This window comes from Ceratotherium simum, chromosome 14 (genome assembly GCF_057802395.1).
Source record: "Ceratotherium simum simum isolate JZ-2026a chromosome 14, ASM5780239v1, whole genome shotgun sequence".
Lineage (NCBI taxonomy): Eukaryota > Metazoa > Chordata > Mammalia > Perissodactyla > Rhinocerotidae > Ceratotherium > Ceratotherium simum.
In genome coordinates this window covers 22,301,651-22,319,583 of record NC_141913.1, presented here as the reverse complement: position 1 = coordinate 22,319,583, position 17,933 = coordinate 22,301,651, and the positions used below count along the sequence as shown (strand labels likewise).

Sequence of the window (17,933 nt, the reverse complement as noted above, 5' to 3'; positions counted from 1 at the left end):
TTTCTCTTTGTTTGGCTACTGTAAAGCTCAGATATAAACTTAATGCAAACCTTTAGTATCTATTTTCTTTTAGGTGTGTATCTGAGACATCTATTGTCCTCCATCTGTCTGACCTTTTTCTGTTTTTTGTTCTGTAGTAGTTGTTTTCCCAGGCACTGTTCCAGACAATCACTAACTATTGATAAATAAATAAATTCCTGTTGCTATTCACCAAGAGGAATACTTAGTAGATTTTCCCACATGAGAAGCAGCTCATTTACAAATTAATTCAGTGCCTCTGCACTTACAACTTTTGATTTGGATCTTATATTTGGAATAATCTTGTGCTTTCTTGGTCCTTCACATCTTACTTTGGACAACATGTCTGATTAAGCAACACTCACACAGGCCTCTCACTGTAGCTCAGTTTTAGTGGCTCTATAATAACTATACTCTTTGGGACACTGCCTTTCCCACAGGTCATCCTCAAATGAACTTTGTGCACACCTTGTAGTACTTCCTTTAAGTAAACATTCCTAACATACTCTACAAGTTGAATTAACCACCTCAAGAGATGAGACCATAAACAGGAACTGAATTTTATTTATATATTTTAGCTTTTATGCTTTACTCTGTAAGTCATATACAATCCTTTTTTGGAAGTGGGTGAAATAAATTATGACTTAAATGTAAAGGATGGTTATAAGTGTACTGAATTCAGTTCTTAGTCTAAGGTATTTTGAACTCTTTATAAGTTTTGCAGACACCACTAAAGGATATATTTTATTTGAGTCAGTCTAATATCAACATTAGAATAATATTTATATTTAATGTAATAATAATAATTTTATTAAAATATTGAAAATCAACTTTCTTACCATCTATAGCCAGGATCTCTGCTGTGTATATCCCATTGATAATATATTTTGAGTTTGTATCAAATTCCCTAGAAAATTGTATCTCAGCAGTCCTTGAATCAACTTTTAACCAGCTGCCTGCATCATGTCCTACGATATACCTGTTTTTAAATAAATACGTTCATCATTATGCTTATCTGAAAGTTGGTAATTTTAAGTCATATAAGAACTACAATGTGTTAAACTTATATATGGTGTTTGCATGCTTTACAGCAATAATTGTCTTGGTTTATAAAATGTATATATATTAATAAAATTCTGGTATTTAACACATTAATGCACAAGTTCACAACAGAGTTTTAAAATTTCATAATTCTTACTCTTCTAGCTCTTAATATAATTGTTAATAAAACATATAAGTCTATTTCAGGTCTGTATATTAAATCATAGCAATATTGAGGGAATATCCTTTATTCACATTCACATGTGGTGTATTTTATTTTTCCTAGATTTTAAGGCATATTGGTTTCAGAGCACCTCATTGTTGGCCTGTTAGGGGTTGTGGTATCCTCTACTTGGCTTGTGTGTATGGGTTTTGTTACATATAATGGATTCCAAGTGCTTGACCTTTTTGGAAGAAGATCTGGTCTCCACACCAGGCACAATTTCGTGTCCAAGGCACTTATCTGACATGTCCTTTTTTTCTATCCCACACTGACAGACTTCATAATTTTCATTGTCTGTTAATTTGTTGGATGATTAAGTAATCAAAACTATTAATATCAAAGTAATTTATAAGTCAATAGACTTTGTTCACTCCAAAAATATTGGGCAGAAGGAAAGAAGGACAAGGGAAAGATATAAAGAATACCTATATCATTCATTATAGTTATTTTACCAAATATCTTACATAGGTCTAATTTGTGTATAATCTATGTATCTAATGGCCCTAATTCCTACCTTTCTATTTCTCCAGTTCTAACTCTCTTCACGCTCATCAAATTTCTGAAACACCTGTTTTTAGCTTCTTCTATTATCTTTTTTTTTTGGCTTAGGTTAAGCAGAGGATTGGAGTTAGCCTCAAAGTCAGCTAGCACAGGCTTTAAGGAAACAAACATCTTTTATGCTGTCTTATTGTGTACAACATGGCTTCATCAGCCCAGGTCTAGGGTGGTACAACTGGCCATGAAAGATCAAAGAGACTCACAGAGTAACTGTAGGTGGCTCTTCGATCTTACAATTGCTCCCTGGACATAATTACTCTTACAACCAGTTGGAGCCCTTACAGCCTCTAAAACACTATTAGAATTCTAAGAAAATGTCAATGCCACAGTAGTCTTCTAAAACAAACAAATGAGCAAGAAAAGCAAAGCAAAACTCCAAAAGTATTTCAACCCACACACCCTAGCACACACTGCATGAATTAACACTGGACACACCACACTTTGTCACTCTAACAGGTACCTGACATTTGTGGCAGGATTTCCCGTGTCCAAATCTATAGCCGTATATGTGCCAAGCACATAATTCATTGAGGAATCTCCTCTTATTCCTTCTCGAACACTGAAAGTCATAGAATTTGGATGAAATGTGGGTCCTTCTCTCACATTAACAACCTGAATTCTCACAGGCGTTGAGTGCATTCGGAATTGAGAGGCAACTGAGTGATGAAATTCAGCTTCATTTTTAACTCCAATGCTGAGATGAATATTAGGCACTTGTTCATAATCCAGCATCTGAAATGAAACAGCAAAAGGAATCTCTTTTCATAGAGTAAGAAGCCACGGTAAGAAAACAACACACTAGAATAAAGCCCAGGAGGTATGCAATTCAGATTTTGAATTGATAAAATTTTAAGTATTATTGCATTAGGTATTTCAGATATGTTATCCCATTTATCTTTTGGCATAATCAGGTATAAAGGTCATTGAAGCCTGTGACTTTAAACGGGACTCAAATTTTGGAGTTTTGAACTTTTTACATAAAAACACTGAAATGAAAAATGATCTTTCTTTCCAAATGAGATGTTTATGAAAAGTGAAAAACTTAGAATGAAATAAAATATGTTCACAAATATTGAATGAATAAATAGGACGCAGGCTTCCTTTGTAGAATTCACACCTGAGAATCTCTTGACAGTATAATCAGCAGATTAAAGGAACCAATTTGTGTGACGTAATTGAATATGTAAATTTTTTTTAAAAAAATGATGCAAACAGCTTCTAAAGAATTCATGATTATCATAATCAGCCCTAAACTATACTTTAATTGTGCTGAGTCTGGTGGACAAGAAGACTCCTTCACAGGGCACAATCAAATAAGTAAATACCATGCCCAGAGAAAAGTCACCTTTGAAATGGGTTCTCTGGATAAAGATGAGTAGAATCTTTTGATCCAGAATGATTGATGTGATGACATGAAAAGTCACAGGTGAAAAAACAGTTGTAAAAAAGGGAGTATTGGGCAATGTCTGTTTAGACGTGTTCTGGAAGCTAGTGTAAGCATCACTTGCAACATATTTACCAACAACAGAGGTTATCAGTGCTATCAGCAAGACCCTGAGATAAATCTCTGCTTCTCAGGGAAATTCTATGACCTCATGAATGTTTTCTTAGGTTTTAGTTAAATTCTTCACAAGAACTAATAAGACATAAACATTCAAAGCAATTCGTTTGGGTTCTTGTTGGAGGCTGGGTCAACATGCCTCACTTAAATTTCAGCTGAAATCCTTGAGGTTTGGAATTTCTATTGCTTTCGTACATCTGTTTCCCTCCCTGGTCCACATAATGCCTAGCAGAAAGGTGAACATGAATTGTGTCCTCAAAAGTGAATTTTCAATTAGAAGAGATCCCTCTTCTACAACCTAATTTTTATTTTCTAGAATTACATGCTATCTCCAAATAAATGAAAAATCTGGGATCCTCTCTCCTGATAGAAAAATCTCTTGGGGTTTTCTTATTTATTATTATTATTATTATTTTGCTCCCCCTTCCTTTTTGTGCCTTCTTTTTTTTTTTTTTTTTGTGAGGAAGATCAGCCCTGAGCTATCATCCATGCTAATCCTCCTCTTTTTGTTGAGGAAAACCAGCTCTGAGCTAACATCTACTGCCAAACCTCCTCCTTTTTCCCCCAAAGCCCCGGTAGATGTATGTCATAGTTGCACATCCTTCTAGTTGCTGTATGTGGGACGTGGCCTCAACATGGCCGGAGAAGCGGTGCCTGGGTGCGCGCCCAGGGTCCAAACCCCGGCCGCCAGTAGCGGAGCGTGCGCACTTAACCGCTAAGCCACGGGGCCGGCCCTGGGGTTTTCTTATGCATATACACCGATGTGGTTTTGTTTGTCAGAAGAGTTCTCTCCTTATTGAATGGAGTGTAGTGAAAATATATTAATATGTCTCTAAAGCTATGTCAATTAGAGAAATTCACAGACTGTAGGGACAGGAAATTGGTTGAAGGCTAATCTTCCCTCTAACAGGGAAGACAAAAGATAGGGGAAAGGCAGAGAGTCCTCATCCATTCTTTGCAAGTGGGCCCCTTTATCAAGGGTCTTCTGATTGTGCCCAGAGGTCAGGGCTGTGCAAAGAGCAATAAAAACAACTGTTTACCACCAAGTTTCTGCTTAGAGTTAGGATGGAGAGGCTGGAAAAGCTGTTTCTTCAGTTTAAGGCATGACTGAAGAACAATCACTTACAAAGGATATGCAGGTGTGTGTTAGAAATGGGGGTGGGGGGTGGAGGGTGGGCACGGCCTGTGGGGGTCTAGAGCAAGTCTCAGGAAAGGCTCAGCATGAAGATGACCCTTCCAGAAATAGGTTTGGCTTCTGGTGGGTTTTTTGCTTCAGTAAATTGCAATATAAAAGCTAAGCTCTTAGAATCTCACAACCAGTTTTTTTTGTCTGATATGATATGACACTGCTAATTCTGAGAGGATGCTGATTCATTTTAGAACTAAGTGTGAAAGATGGAGGAGGTTAGAAGTCTCCATCCAAAAGGGGCAGTTTTTCTATGTCAGGGAACTAAGGAAATGGTCAAATATCTGCCAGGGTGTGTATGGTCTGCTTTTCAGGAATTGACATTTTCTGGTACAAATGTGTCTGGAAGAGACCAGCAGGGCGCACAGTTGGGAAGTAGCTTACAGAGGTGAACAGACTCAGAGGGAAAAATCTCAAGGTGCTAGTTTTTTTCTAAAACTTGTTTTGTTGGTCACAAATGACATGGTGAGAAATAGAGGTGGCAGTTAATTATGACTCTGGAATCAGTGGGACCTGGTTGGATCTTGTCTTTGTCATTTGCCACCTGAGTGAACTTAGACAAGTTAGTTTTCCTCTTTGATTTTGTTTCATTTTCTATAAAAAAGGAATCTTCCCAGAGTTGTGATAATTAAATGAGATAATATGCATAAAGTCTCTATACACACAATATAACCCAATAGCTTGTGTTTAGTGATTGCTTAATAAATATTAAATAGAATTATTATAAAAATAGAGACCCAATATTTGTTAGAATTCTAAGTGGGTAGCATTTTGCTTTTCTCTTCAGTGTTGAAGTGAGTGTGTATATGTACACACATATATTTATATTATTTCTTAGTATTTCCTTACACATTTATCAGTAAATACCAAAAGGATGTTATTATTGACAGAGAGATTTTTGATTTTCTTAAAGATTTTCTCTTGGTAAACTACAGGTTCATTGAGAATAGGGACCATGTCTCATTCACCTGCATGTCCCTGGCACATAGCAATTCTCAATAAATTTGAGTTGAACTGAATCACTTAGAGTGTCCTCAGACTAAGAAAAGTGCTATAGAAAGCTTCAAAAGCCCATGGCTGAGGGGCCATTTTCTACAAGGTTAAATGGTGGCCTGAGTGACAATTAAGAGGGTGCAAGGGGACATTAGTGACTTCATTCCAAATGCCAAGTCCTGGGACAATTACACGTACGTTCTCTAAAATATGTAGTTCTTTTGGCTATGTGCTAACATACATATTAAGGTTTTAAATTTCATTTTAATTAGCCTCTCCATATTATTTTGGTGTTTTTAAGCACATTTTTTTTTTCTGCTCTCTTTAAGAGACTTGGGAAGTTATCATCCAGGAAAAATAGATAACTTTGATTACACAACATCTAAAACTACCTTGACCAATTTTTCATGAAATTGAATTTCTAACAGTTTTCTTTTTTGGCAATAAAGTAAGTATATCTTTAAAAAACTTTCAGCTCTCACAGAAGAGGCATTATATGTCATAGATAGTACATTGCCTGAATTATGAACATATTTTCTTTTTTGATTTTTATAATTTTATGTAGAAATTATGAATTATGCAGTCAAGCTCAATGACTCCCATTTGGATGAGAGCTGCACCATTAGTTTCAGGTAAATATCAATATCAACACTATCCTCAAAGTTTTGTGAGTCTCTACAATCTTCTGTACACTGGGCCAGGTGCTAGGGATGGAAAGATATTTAGGTCAAGTTGTTTACGCACAAAGTTCTTACTATTAATTTAGTAGTTTGGGAGGCAGACCAAAAGCAAAGAACGGGTACATATTACAAGATGATATGCAAAGTCAATGATTAAGATCGTAAGATGATAGGTAAGAATTACATCACATGTCTAGATCTTGATTTTTAACCAAGATACAGGGTTGAACAAAGTCTGATCCCTGGGAAAAAGCTTGAGTAAATATTCGGAATTTGATAAGGTTGTGGGTGACCTCTTGTCTCTCTCTTCCAATCCATGTCACATTTGACAACGGTACTTACACCTGCTCCCTCATTTCTATTTTTACTGCTATTGCCTTAGATTAGATTCTTAGCACCTCAGGACTTGATTAATATAATAATAATTTTTTTAACTTTAATCTTTCCAGAGTTGAGCTCATAATGTTACTGCTATTTAAAAAATTATCTTGAAGCTTTCTTTGGCCTATAAGCAGGGGTTGGCAAACTTGGTTAAGAGCAGAGAGTAAATATTTCAGGCTTTGGGGGTAATATACAATTTCTGTTTCAAGCATTCAATTTGCCATTAGAGTGTGGGTGGAGTCAGAGAAAATAAGTAAATGAATGAGTGTGGCTATGTTCCAATACAACTTTATTTGCAAAAAGTTGGCAGGTCAGATTTGGCCTGTGGGCCATAGTTGGCTGAGCTCTGGCCCAAAACAATGTTTCTCAAGGAAGGCCATGGTGTATTCTTGTAGTCCTCTTGTTCTATTAAGGAATTTTGAAATTTTGTGTGTTCATTTGAATGATAACCTTAAAAAGTGTGTATAGATATTTTCCATAATTTTGGTTATCACCTCATAAATTAATGCATCATATGATTTCAGTGCTAGTGGTTGTGTTTTATGGTAAAGTAATAATTGCTCCAGAAAATTGCAAAGAGAACAGAGAAAAACTCAATATATAAACAATATGTTTGCATTAGATGAAGCCTAAATGGTTTTCTAATACACTGTCTGAAAAAAGTTTCACAGTAATTGGAATAGAGAATAGTAGTAAGAGAATGGAGTAATCACAGTTCACATTGTATGCCAAACCAAATGCGTGGTGTCTATTAGTAAGTATTTTCATAGCTCTAACTTCTATTTCTGTTGTTAGTCGTAATTTTCTTTGAGAAAAATTAATTTACCTTATTCCATTAATGTTAATTTGAATCTTATTGGTTTGTAGTGTTATTTGTTTCTGATTTGTATTTTTAGATTTGACTGTTGTCCGTAAAGTAAAAGCATAAAGTAGTTGAAGAGAAAATAATCTATAGGAAAAAGTCAAACCCTGTAGTTCAATATTCAAGGTTCTGAGTGGACTGACTCCAACTCGACATCTCTGTTTTTGCATCTCATTGCTTTCTTCCAGGAATACTCTGCTACAGCCCCACAGGGTTGCTCACCATGCCCTGAACATGCTTTACATTTTCTCACCTCTGCGTGTTTGCTCATTCCATTACCCACATCAGCAATCTCAGTTATAAGGTCCTGCTTAAAACTTATTCCCTGCGTGAAATCTTATCAGGCAAATATAACTCGAAAGGATCTCACCTCTTATCTCAGTATCTCATATTTAACTCATTTGGCAATTAATTATGGTTAATATCATAATATCTATACTACTATTTATTATGTTTTTAACTTTCATATTATTGTCTAATTTGGAGGTCTTGGCTTTGTCTTCTCAACTAGGTATTGGGCACTATGAGCTCAAAATAGCCTTTTTATTTCTTCTGGTAAATAAATATTGTGTTGCTGGGCTGGAACTCTCAGACTGACACAGTAAACTAACTACGGCAGTTGTCCATATAAATATATTCACGGTTATGGATTTTGTAGGAAGATTCTGTCTCTAAGAGTATTTTGAAACTTCTTTGGAAGAAAATATTGCAGATCCCATACTGTACCTTGACAACTTTCAGAATGCCTTCGTTGGTTCGTGGGTCTGTTTGAATATCAAACCAATTCCCTTCATTTCCAGAGAGAATTAAATATTTTGCCAACCAATTATCTGTGCCTTCTTCATCAAGATCAATTGCTTGTAATCGTATCAGTTCCGAACTTAGACAATTCTCTTCAATACTTGCTGAGTACTGAAATGACATAGATCAGTTTTATAATCAATGAATTTTCAAAAGAGGAAAGATATTTACAAATAAGTAATTATCATTTAAAATATAACAACAAACTATGTCAATGATTTTTGCACCATTATTAAATGCCATATGTCCAATCAGAAATATAAGAATAAAATGATTATAAGATGATAAAACTGATTTGCTTGTGTTGTATGTGAAATCAAGGTCAAACCGGCACTTTGTTTCATTTTTTTTGCCTATTTTTAGTTTTCCTTACTTCCTTCTTTTACTGTAAAGGGCCAGATAGTAAATATATTAAGCTTTGTGGGCCAGAGACTTCGTGTTGTAATTACTCATCTCAGCTGCTGTAGGATCAAAGCAGCCACAGACAACATGAAAAGGAATGAGTACAGCTGTTGGCCAATAAAACAAGTTTTTACCAAAACAGGCGGTGAGCCAGATTTGGGGCTGCTGTTTTTGATTTTATACTTCTTTATGCCTAAAGATGAAAACGGAAGTTGAGAATGTTTTGGACTCGTATAGAATTCATTCAGCAAATCATCAGGCATATAAAGATTTATCAATGTTATTACATGATTTCCAGAGTTTTATTAATGTTTCCACATTTCTGTGAGTAGAGAGTATGGAGGAGATAGTGTGTTGCTTTCACAGAATAGTGACTCAGAGCAACCATGCAGTATTAAGGTGTATTATTATACATAAGAAGTTCCAAGGTTAATACAGCAAAGCTGAGTACATCCATACATGTAACAGAACCAGGTTCACAAACTAGCAGGAAAGCAAATCAATTATTGACACTTATGGAAAAAGGATTATAAGAGTAATAACTTACAGAAGTTTTCTCCAAGGTGGGGAAATTATCGTTGACGTCTAAAACCTTGATTCTACATTCACACTCGGAAGACAGTCCATCTGTAGCTCCATCCCGATCTGAACCCCTCACGAGGAGGTTATACATACTGTGTTGCTTAAAGTGGAAAAGAATTGTAAGACTTAGATCTTGTTTTGAATAAAATCCAATACATTCTAATGTTGTTATTCCACTTTTCTCTTATAATTTTATATAATCTTTTAATAATTTTTTCTTTTCATAATTTTCCTTAAAAATAATGGTTGGATTATTTTTCCTTCCCTCCTTTACTTTGGAAGAAGGGCATACATGGATCATGTCATCTTCATCTTTTCAAAATTGAATTCTCTCTTTCTTTTCATTCATTCATAGAAGGCTTTACCTCTCTGTCCAGGAAACTTGACGTGGTGCAGACTTCTCCAGTGTGCCTGTTCAGGAGGAACATTGGTGCACCTGCTGGCTCCTGAGAGATGATCTTATAGGCAATTTTAGAATTCAGATGATTGTCTTCATCTGCATCTGTGGCACTTAACTTTACTACCAGTGTGTCTAGAAATGAAGATAGAGATGGAGAATGTTTGGGATTCTGTTAGAATCAATTCAGCGAATCATCTTGTAGAGGAAGAAAGAGTGGTCTGCCTTCTGAATTCTCTGTTGTCTAGTTTTCCATGAGGATATATTACCTAACTTCCAGCTGCACCATTGATTACAAAAATAACGGTGGTTTGCTTCTATAAAATCCTTTTTATAGAAGTTTATAAAGTACTTGCACTCCTTAAATGATTAAATGGTAAATTAGTAGTAAAATGTAGTAATCTTTAATGTGTGAAAAAGAAGTTCAGTAGCCTTTATCATAAAGCTGGAAAACCGATTTTATCAATTTGTTTTTGCCACGGTCTTGTGAAATTATTTTAAAATGCTTAATTAAGAAAGATTATAGCTTAATTAAATTCAGTGTTGCAATTATTTACTGAGCACCTATATTCTTTATTTTTGCTCATCCAGAAAGTAGAGAATTACTCTTGGTTGCCTTGCAAGATAATAGTACTTTACCGAACAGTCAAAAGTATATAATTATTGAAAAGATTTGTCTGCAGGAATATAAGAAGTTCTTAATTATTTATAGGGACAAAGAACAGGCATCCTAGGCCAATCCCCAAGGACATCAGCCCACAGGACATATTTTCCAGAGTTGGCAGGTCCCTGATGTCTTTCTGCTTCCCAGCCAGGCTTCAAAGGGAAAAATCCTCGCACAGAGATCCAGGGACCCCTTGAATAGAAAGAGCCAGGTTTCATGGAAGTCATAGTTTATGAAAGTACACCCTGGCCCTGTGGTTAACTCTCCTCACACGAGGGAGCATTAACAAGGCTGCTAATCAGCAACCGAGTGGACGTGGATGTGGACACGGATGTGGGTTTCACCTTTTCTTCCTTCACCAAAGTTGTCCTGAAATACGTCAACAAGGAAACAATGATGGGCTTTGGAGACCCTCTCTCTTTGTTGCCTGTCTTAGGCAAAACTCTGGCTTTGCCTCTCTCCTCCCTTCTTCTGTTATAAAATATTTTGTGTTTCTGATTTTCAGCATCACTTTTTTTTAGGGGATCTGAAGAAGGAGTTCTCCTAACAGCCCCTCTCAACCTCTCCCTTTTGTTATCTCTTTCCTTCTCTCCTCCAGTCTCTTTTCTCTTTTCCTCCACACTTCTCCATCCTTCTTTCTTCGTCCCTTGGTAGCTTTACCTTGTTTTCTTCTCTGGCTTTCTTCTGAAATTTCTTTTTTCTATTCTTTTTCCTGAGATTTTATTTAGAGGTATAAATGCAGACATAGATGTGAAAGGAAAAGGAATATTAAGGTGTATTATTATACATAAGAAGTTGCAAGGTTATTTCAGCAAAGCTGAGTACATCCATACATGTACCAGAACCAGGTTCACAAACTACCAGGAAAGCAAATCAATTATTGACACTTATGGAAAAAGGATTATAAGACTAATAACTTACGGAAGTTTTGGGGGGAAGAAAGAGGCAGAAGGCAAAGAGAGAGAGAAGAGAAGAAAGTTGCAATATGGGAAAAGCCTAAGTATAGAAAGGAAAGAAGTTCAGGAGAAGTGATAGAAATAGGGAAAAAGAGAAGGGTATTAGAGTTGGAGGTAGAATTAAAGTGGGGTGGAAAAAAGTGAAAAAAATGAGTGTAGACTATGAAGACCAGTGATGACCCTCGGTGACTGGTCTGATGGGTACACTGGCAGATGCACCCTCCATCACTCTCTGTCTGCTGTGGTTCCACCCAGAATTTGAGGAAGAGACCAGAACAGAGCCCTTGTACACATTCATGGCTTCTTCCTCAGTTTACTCATTTGGATTAAGTTAATCATGAGCCCAGTAACAATCTCCGAGGAAGGCGCTAGGCCTTCTACCCTGCTACATCACATTATAAAGAATCCTCTACAAAACGGAGGATATTTAGAATTTTAGACATGATTTTTTTTCTAGGTCAGTTTTAAGTTAGAATTTGTGGGGTTTATTCAAAATACAAGTTTGACTTTTTCTTGTCTTTAAATTATCTGTACTTCAATCTCCTAAAGCTTTTGACCAAGAGAAATAGGTATGGTATCATGCAGAGAAGAGGTGTCATTCCACTTACTTGCATTGCTGTTTTCTTCAATGCTGGCTGTGTAAACATTTTGTGTAAAGACTGGAGGGTTGTCATTTATGTCCATAACTTTGACTCTAAGCTCAAGAGGCCTTTCTAAATCTTCACCCCGTAAATTCAGAGCCCGGCAATAGATCTGTGGAAAGTTGGAAAAAAACTGTCTTTCTCCACCAAAGGAAATTAAGTAACATGCTTGAAAATATATCAGGAAATGTGCAAAGAATCAATTTTCCTGGTGAATTCAGACTATATTACTATATATATACTATACTATATTACTATATAGTCTAGTCATTTAAATATTATCAGGACATTTGGTCACAGGCATATGCAACCCAACAGAGAATCCTGAACTATAAAACTTATATTTTCATGCTCTTTCCATGTCTTCAAGCTCTTTATTTGGTTTCAGTCTAGTCTGTTTTATCAAAAGTAAGCATTAGGGGCCGGCCAGGTGGAGTAGCGGTTAAGTTGGCACATTCCACTTTGGCGGCCCGGGGTTCTTCAGTTCGGATCCTGGGCGCAGACCTACTCACTGCTCATCAAACCATGCTGAGGTGGTGTCCCAAATAGAAGACCTACAACTCTACAGCTATGATACACAGCTATGTACTTGGGCTTTGAAGAGAAAAAAGAAAAAGAGGAAGATTGGCAACAGATGTTAGCACAGGACCAATCTTCCTAAAACAAACAAACAAACAAACAAAAGTAAGCATTAGTCCTAAGATGATATTTTTTTAAAACAAGGAAGAAAAATAACATGATAAATCAAAACACACTGCTGTGACTTACCAAGAAGAGTGGAGTTATCTCTCTGTCCACCACAGAGGTGATGTTAATTTCCCCAGTCCGAGGATTGATGGTGAACACTCCGTAAGGAGGTCGGTCAATTCCTACCCCAGAGATGCGGTATGTAATCTTCTGGTTCACTTCGCAGTCTGATCGAATCTATGAGGAAAATGGCTAGGATTGTGATCTAATTTAGAGTATATCATGAACTTCAGAGTGTAGTGGAATGAGAAGGGAATGGGCTTTGCAGCCAGAGGGGCTTTGGATTGAAACCCGGTACCATGACTCAGGCCTGTGTGACTTTAGAGAATTCACTTAACTTTGTCAAGCACCAGCTTAAAATGGAATAATACCACCTATATCCTAGGTTTGTGGGGATTGTATGAGGTAACATATATATACCACACCCCATTGCCTGGCATATGGCACATACACATTTGATATTAGATTTGTTATTATTAACAGTACATTATTTAATTCTCTGACTTTTCTTTGCATATAAAGAGTTTGACAGAAGAAATCACCATCTTTATTATTTTATAAAAGATTGTGTCATATTAGTATGTACCCTGCTTAGACTTTAGTTAGAGATTTAAATAAAAAATTTAAAAAATAAAAATGAATTAAAAAAATTATAGATGACTTAAGAAAACCAGAAGAGAAATACAGGGTTTAGAGATATTGGCAATAATTTTATAAATGAAAACCTACCATATCACTTATCTGACAAATAGATTTTATGGCAAATATTCTGTGATATAGGTTTTGTTTTAATAGCTTTATATCTATTGCTCGTAAATTTAGGCAAAGGTAGTTTAAATTTAGAAATCTAACCTATATACTAAAAATGAGAACACTCAGTAAAATACTACGATTTGTTACCCAAATATCCACAATTAAATAAAGACGGCTAGAAATACAACTTGGATGAGCTCCACTCTAATCCACAGAGATTATTTATATAGATGAAAATCCAGGAAATCCCCTAAATGCAAATAAAAAGAAAAGAATATGTAGTACAAGTGGGATAACATAAACAAAGCTATAACCATGAATTGAATGGAGACAATGGCAATTTCCAAGCTTTCCAAAAATTTGAAAACCTCTGAGAGAAAATAAATCTCTTACCTTGAGCTGAAGTTATATCTGTAAGATCGTTGCTGATGCTTACAATATTTTTAATGTAAAGCCTAAGGCATTTAATGTAAAGCCTAAGGAAGGAGTTCTGGTAGATGAGTATTATAATTTCACTAGTAGGCCAAGGCCAAGATGCCTAGAAAGAGCTAGTGAAGCTGTTGATGTGGCTCCTATCCTTCAAGGACCAATTTATCACACTTTCTTCCCTTAACTCTCCTTCCTTATTGATAGCCATTATTTGAAATACCTTTCAAGACTCTCCTAATTTCTGGGTGTAGGAATCTAGTGGGAACTTTTGACACTGTCCTTACTTTCTTGGAGAGAATTAATCAATATATATGATAAACCTTTGATTTTTGGGAGGGATAGAAGACTATTAATACATGCATAAATTTCCTATAACATATGCAGGTGATGATTATGAGAACACAAACGGACAGACAAAGCCCAGTGGTGCTGGAGATCCAAGTCTCTGTTCTAGGATCACTCAAGGACCCCTGCTCTGTATCAGCTCCCGGAATGTGACATTCAAAACAGTGCCTCGGCAATGCAAGCAAATGACTAGATGTCACCCATCTTCCCAGATCGCTATGGAGTAGTGAAGACCGCAAATCCTTGAAATGTGGGAGGGCTTTCCTGCCCTGCAGAAGCATTTGTTATCAGCACAGGATCCTCCTGTTTATTTCAGCACTTACTTTGGCAATCGGATTCCTCTTGGAGTTGTCCTCTCCCTCTCGACAGGCCGCAGCAAACTTGATCCACTCCCGCTTCTGTCTTCTGACAGTTTGCCATTTTGTAGTGCCATTTTCAATGTCTAATTCTTTCACCTTAAGCAAAAATAGTTCACATTTCGTACAGTGTTAGAACAGTTTTACTTAGTAAGGACGTTTATTCAGCACTGTAAGGTGCACTCAGAAGAAGCAGTGGTATTGAATTTCAGGAACAAAGAAAGTTTTTCCTAATTCACAATTCTAAATAGATATAACTTTGTCATCTGTACATCTGTATAACTTTCATCTTTTGGAATCATCTCACTTCTAACTATATGACTCTAGTGAAACAAACTTCATTAGGTATGTGTGGAGTTCATAATGCATTATACTGGCTAATACGGTATAGTTCTTGTTCTTTCAATCTACCCCCACCATGTAGAGGTCTTTCTCGCCTCACCCGTCATTGAGCTCTGACCAGGCTTTCTGGTCTCTAGAGACTGAAAGATTGCTGGTGTTCCCTGTGAGTGCATTCCTCACAAAAGGAAAGTTGCGCTGGTGAGTGTGCTCACCTGAAAGAGGGAAGGGAGTTTTCTCTTCTGTTGTTAAGGACACCACTCTGGCCAAGCATCCAAATACATCATTGCAGGATCAGAAGAATATTTTGACTGAATTGATGGTACCAGCAATAACTGTGTGGACACCTGTCTGGCTCCTCAATGCTGTCCATTTGTGTCTCTGCTTGCTATGTTTTTCTCTTTGTAGTCTTATGTTGCTATTGTTGGAGGGTGTTTAAGGATTTTGTACTATTAAAGAGCTTAGAAATGTTACTGCATCTGTAAACATATTTGTATACGTGCATAAACATAAGCGTATATATGTGTATATTTGTAACTTCTAACGTACCTATTGAGATATGGATGATTGTATGTTTGTTTAAGCTAAGGCTTCTCTTAAATACCACTTTGGGGGAAGAAGATGTTCAGTGTGAACGGAGCTTACCCTTTCAAGAACCAAAGCATTTACATTTTTCCCCATTTTGATACAACTTCCTGAAATGCACCACATATTCCCTATTTTGTCAACATAGATTAGAAAAGTCATTTTACTTTTTAAGTGATTTGAGATCATCATAATGAAAATTTAACTACCATAATAAAGTAAAGCCTTGCCAGAGAAGGTTTATTTCCTGAGTCCCATTCTAAATGGCACCAGATTCTTTGTTGTTCTATTTAGTTGTGATTACATATTTTTTATTTTAGTATTTTTCCTTCATTGATTGACCATCAGTTGTCTTTCTTGCTAACGTAATTGTCTAAAGATCCTATCCCCATTCTCATGTGTTACTTTGTTTATTTTGCTTTGCTTTAGATTGGGAAATATATAAATAAGCTACCAGTATAGTTTGATAAGTAGAAGTTACTATGACACTGAGTTGTCACAAACCATGCATAAGAGTATGGATATTTGGGAATATGGGCTTCACCATTGCTATTTCAGTTCAGCAGAGGTTTTTTTCTCTTAACTTTTATCTGGACAATTATGGTTTCAAATATTCTGATTTTTTAAATATATGATGTATTACAAAATTCAGTTTTCCTTTTAATTTTAAATTGAGAAAATAGTTTTATTATACATTACCTCAACAATAAATTCACTGTTTACTTCCAGCACCACCTGCTATAGAAGGCACAACATTAGTATAAATATGCAGACTTGAAAGGAATCAGTGTCATAAAAACATTGACAATGTTGTCTTATTATTTCATTTCTTGAATATACATTTTGTTAATAATATGGAATAAACATGGATAATACAAAATGAATGAATAATACAGACTTTTGGTGCTCCAAAGGCTTTTATACTTTTATACTTTTAGGGAAGACAAACACATAGCTCTACAGCAGGGCAGGCTAGGATACGTGCTTCAACAGAGGCACTAATGGGCTCAGTGCGGGGCTAGAGCAGACATCTTGTTATCAAATTGAATTTTGGGAAGCCCTCATAGGAGAGCAGGTATTTGAAAGGGCTCTGCAGGATGAAGCTGCTTTGATAAGAGGAATTGATGGGCAAGAAAATTTCAGCCAGAGTAAAACATGAACACTAGTTTAAAGGCACTAAGTTTCAGAGGATGTTCCAGAAATGGTGAATAATATGATTAGCTGGAAGGTAGAGGAAATAGTGAGGAGACATAGGAGACAAGGTTTGGAAAGTCAGTTTGGAGGCAGAGCATGAAGTGCTTTATATTCCAGACTAAGGAGTTTGGACTTTATTGGGTAGGGACTGGGAGCGGCAAAAACATTGTTTTTCAAACATTCCCTTCATACAAAGGGGAGATTACAAGGGAAAAACCTTTGAAGTTGAGACACTTAGGAATTAGCAATTGCTTAGGTAATACATAGTTAGAACATGAACATGGGTGCTAGAGTGGCAGTGGAAAGGAGAGAATGGAGAGAATGGAAAAGAGAGATTGGAGATTTTACCAAAGAACTGTTAGGGCTTATAGATTGTGAGGAAGAGTCAGATGATTCAGGTGATGTAAGCTTGGCTTTCTGGGAGAATGGAACTATTACTAGAAACAGAAAATTTAGCGAGAGAATATCACTGCAGGAAGATGACGACTTAAGTTTGTTTTATTTATTTTCGGTGTGTTTCTAAAATTTGGGATAGATATAAAAGCTGAAGAAGTGGAATTTATCCAAACAGGAATGCTATTTAAAGTTGAAGGAAGTGAGGCCATAACATGAAACAGTTTAGGAAGATAAATGAAGTAGGGAGGAAAGAAAATCTTATGGGAAATGCGTATATTTGTGCAGGGAAAGGAAGAAGTCTAAAAGTGGAGGGCTCTGAGAGACTAAAAGAATAGAGAAGTCAAAGGTTGTGGGTGCAGAGCAGATTCTGTTAGTGTGAGAACGGCAAGAAGTGATGGGTTAGTAACAAAGCTGAGTTCAGAAAGAAGAGATTGGATAAGGAGATGGAGAGGAAGTAGCCAGAAAGGAGGCAGAATGAGTGGAGTACAGTGAAAAGAAGTTTGACAAAGAGGGAGTATTTAATGGTTTGTGTGTCATAGCAAGGTCAAGGAGAATGGGAAGTAAGAAGGTCCTGGGATGTTAAAGCAGGCAGGCATTGCCAACTTTTGCAAGTGGCATAAGTCAAATTGCAGGAGTCAAGGAATGAGTTATTGAGAAAGTAGAAATAGCAATTGTAGATTACATTTTCAAGTTAGAAGATAAAAGAAATGTGAGAGGTATGATGCAGTTTGAGGAGTTAGTTAGATCAAGACATATGTTTTAGGTTGGGAAACCATGACCAATTATACGGTCTACAGGAGGAGGGAAAGGGGTTTGTGGAGAAAGAGTGATAGAAGGAGAAGA

At 36.4% G+C, this 17,933-nt stretch overlaps 1 protein-coding gene and 1 long non-coding RNA gene across 2 annotated transcripts in view; one reads left to right on the top strand and one right to left on the bottom strand.

Annotated features, from left to right (window-relative positions):
* The window catches only part of LOC147915275 (uncharacterized), a 156,092-nt gene that overhangs the window by 85,173 nt on the left and 52,986 nt on the right, over positions 1 to 17,933 (top strand). The window lies entirely within an intron of this gene.
* Positions 1 to 17,933, bottom strand: part of DSG4 (desmoglein 4) — a 60,675-nt gene that overhangs the window by 12,771 nt on the left and 29,971 nt on the right. The window contains 9 exon segments of the mRNA XM_087439395.1: positions 858 to 997; positions 2,301 to 2,572; positions 8,230 to 8,415; positions 9,254 to 9,388; positions 9,654 to 9,820; positions 11,914 to 12,058; positions 12,715 to 12,870; positions 14,544 to 14,675; positions 16,200 to 16,273. Coding sequence (XP_087295521.1) covers positions 858 to 997; positions 2,301 to 2,572; positions 8,230 to 8,415; positions 9,254 to 9,388; positions 9,654 to 9,820; positions 11,914 to 12,058; positions 12,715 to 12,870; positions 14,544 to 14,675; positions 16,200 to 16,273 — 1,407 coding nt within the window.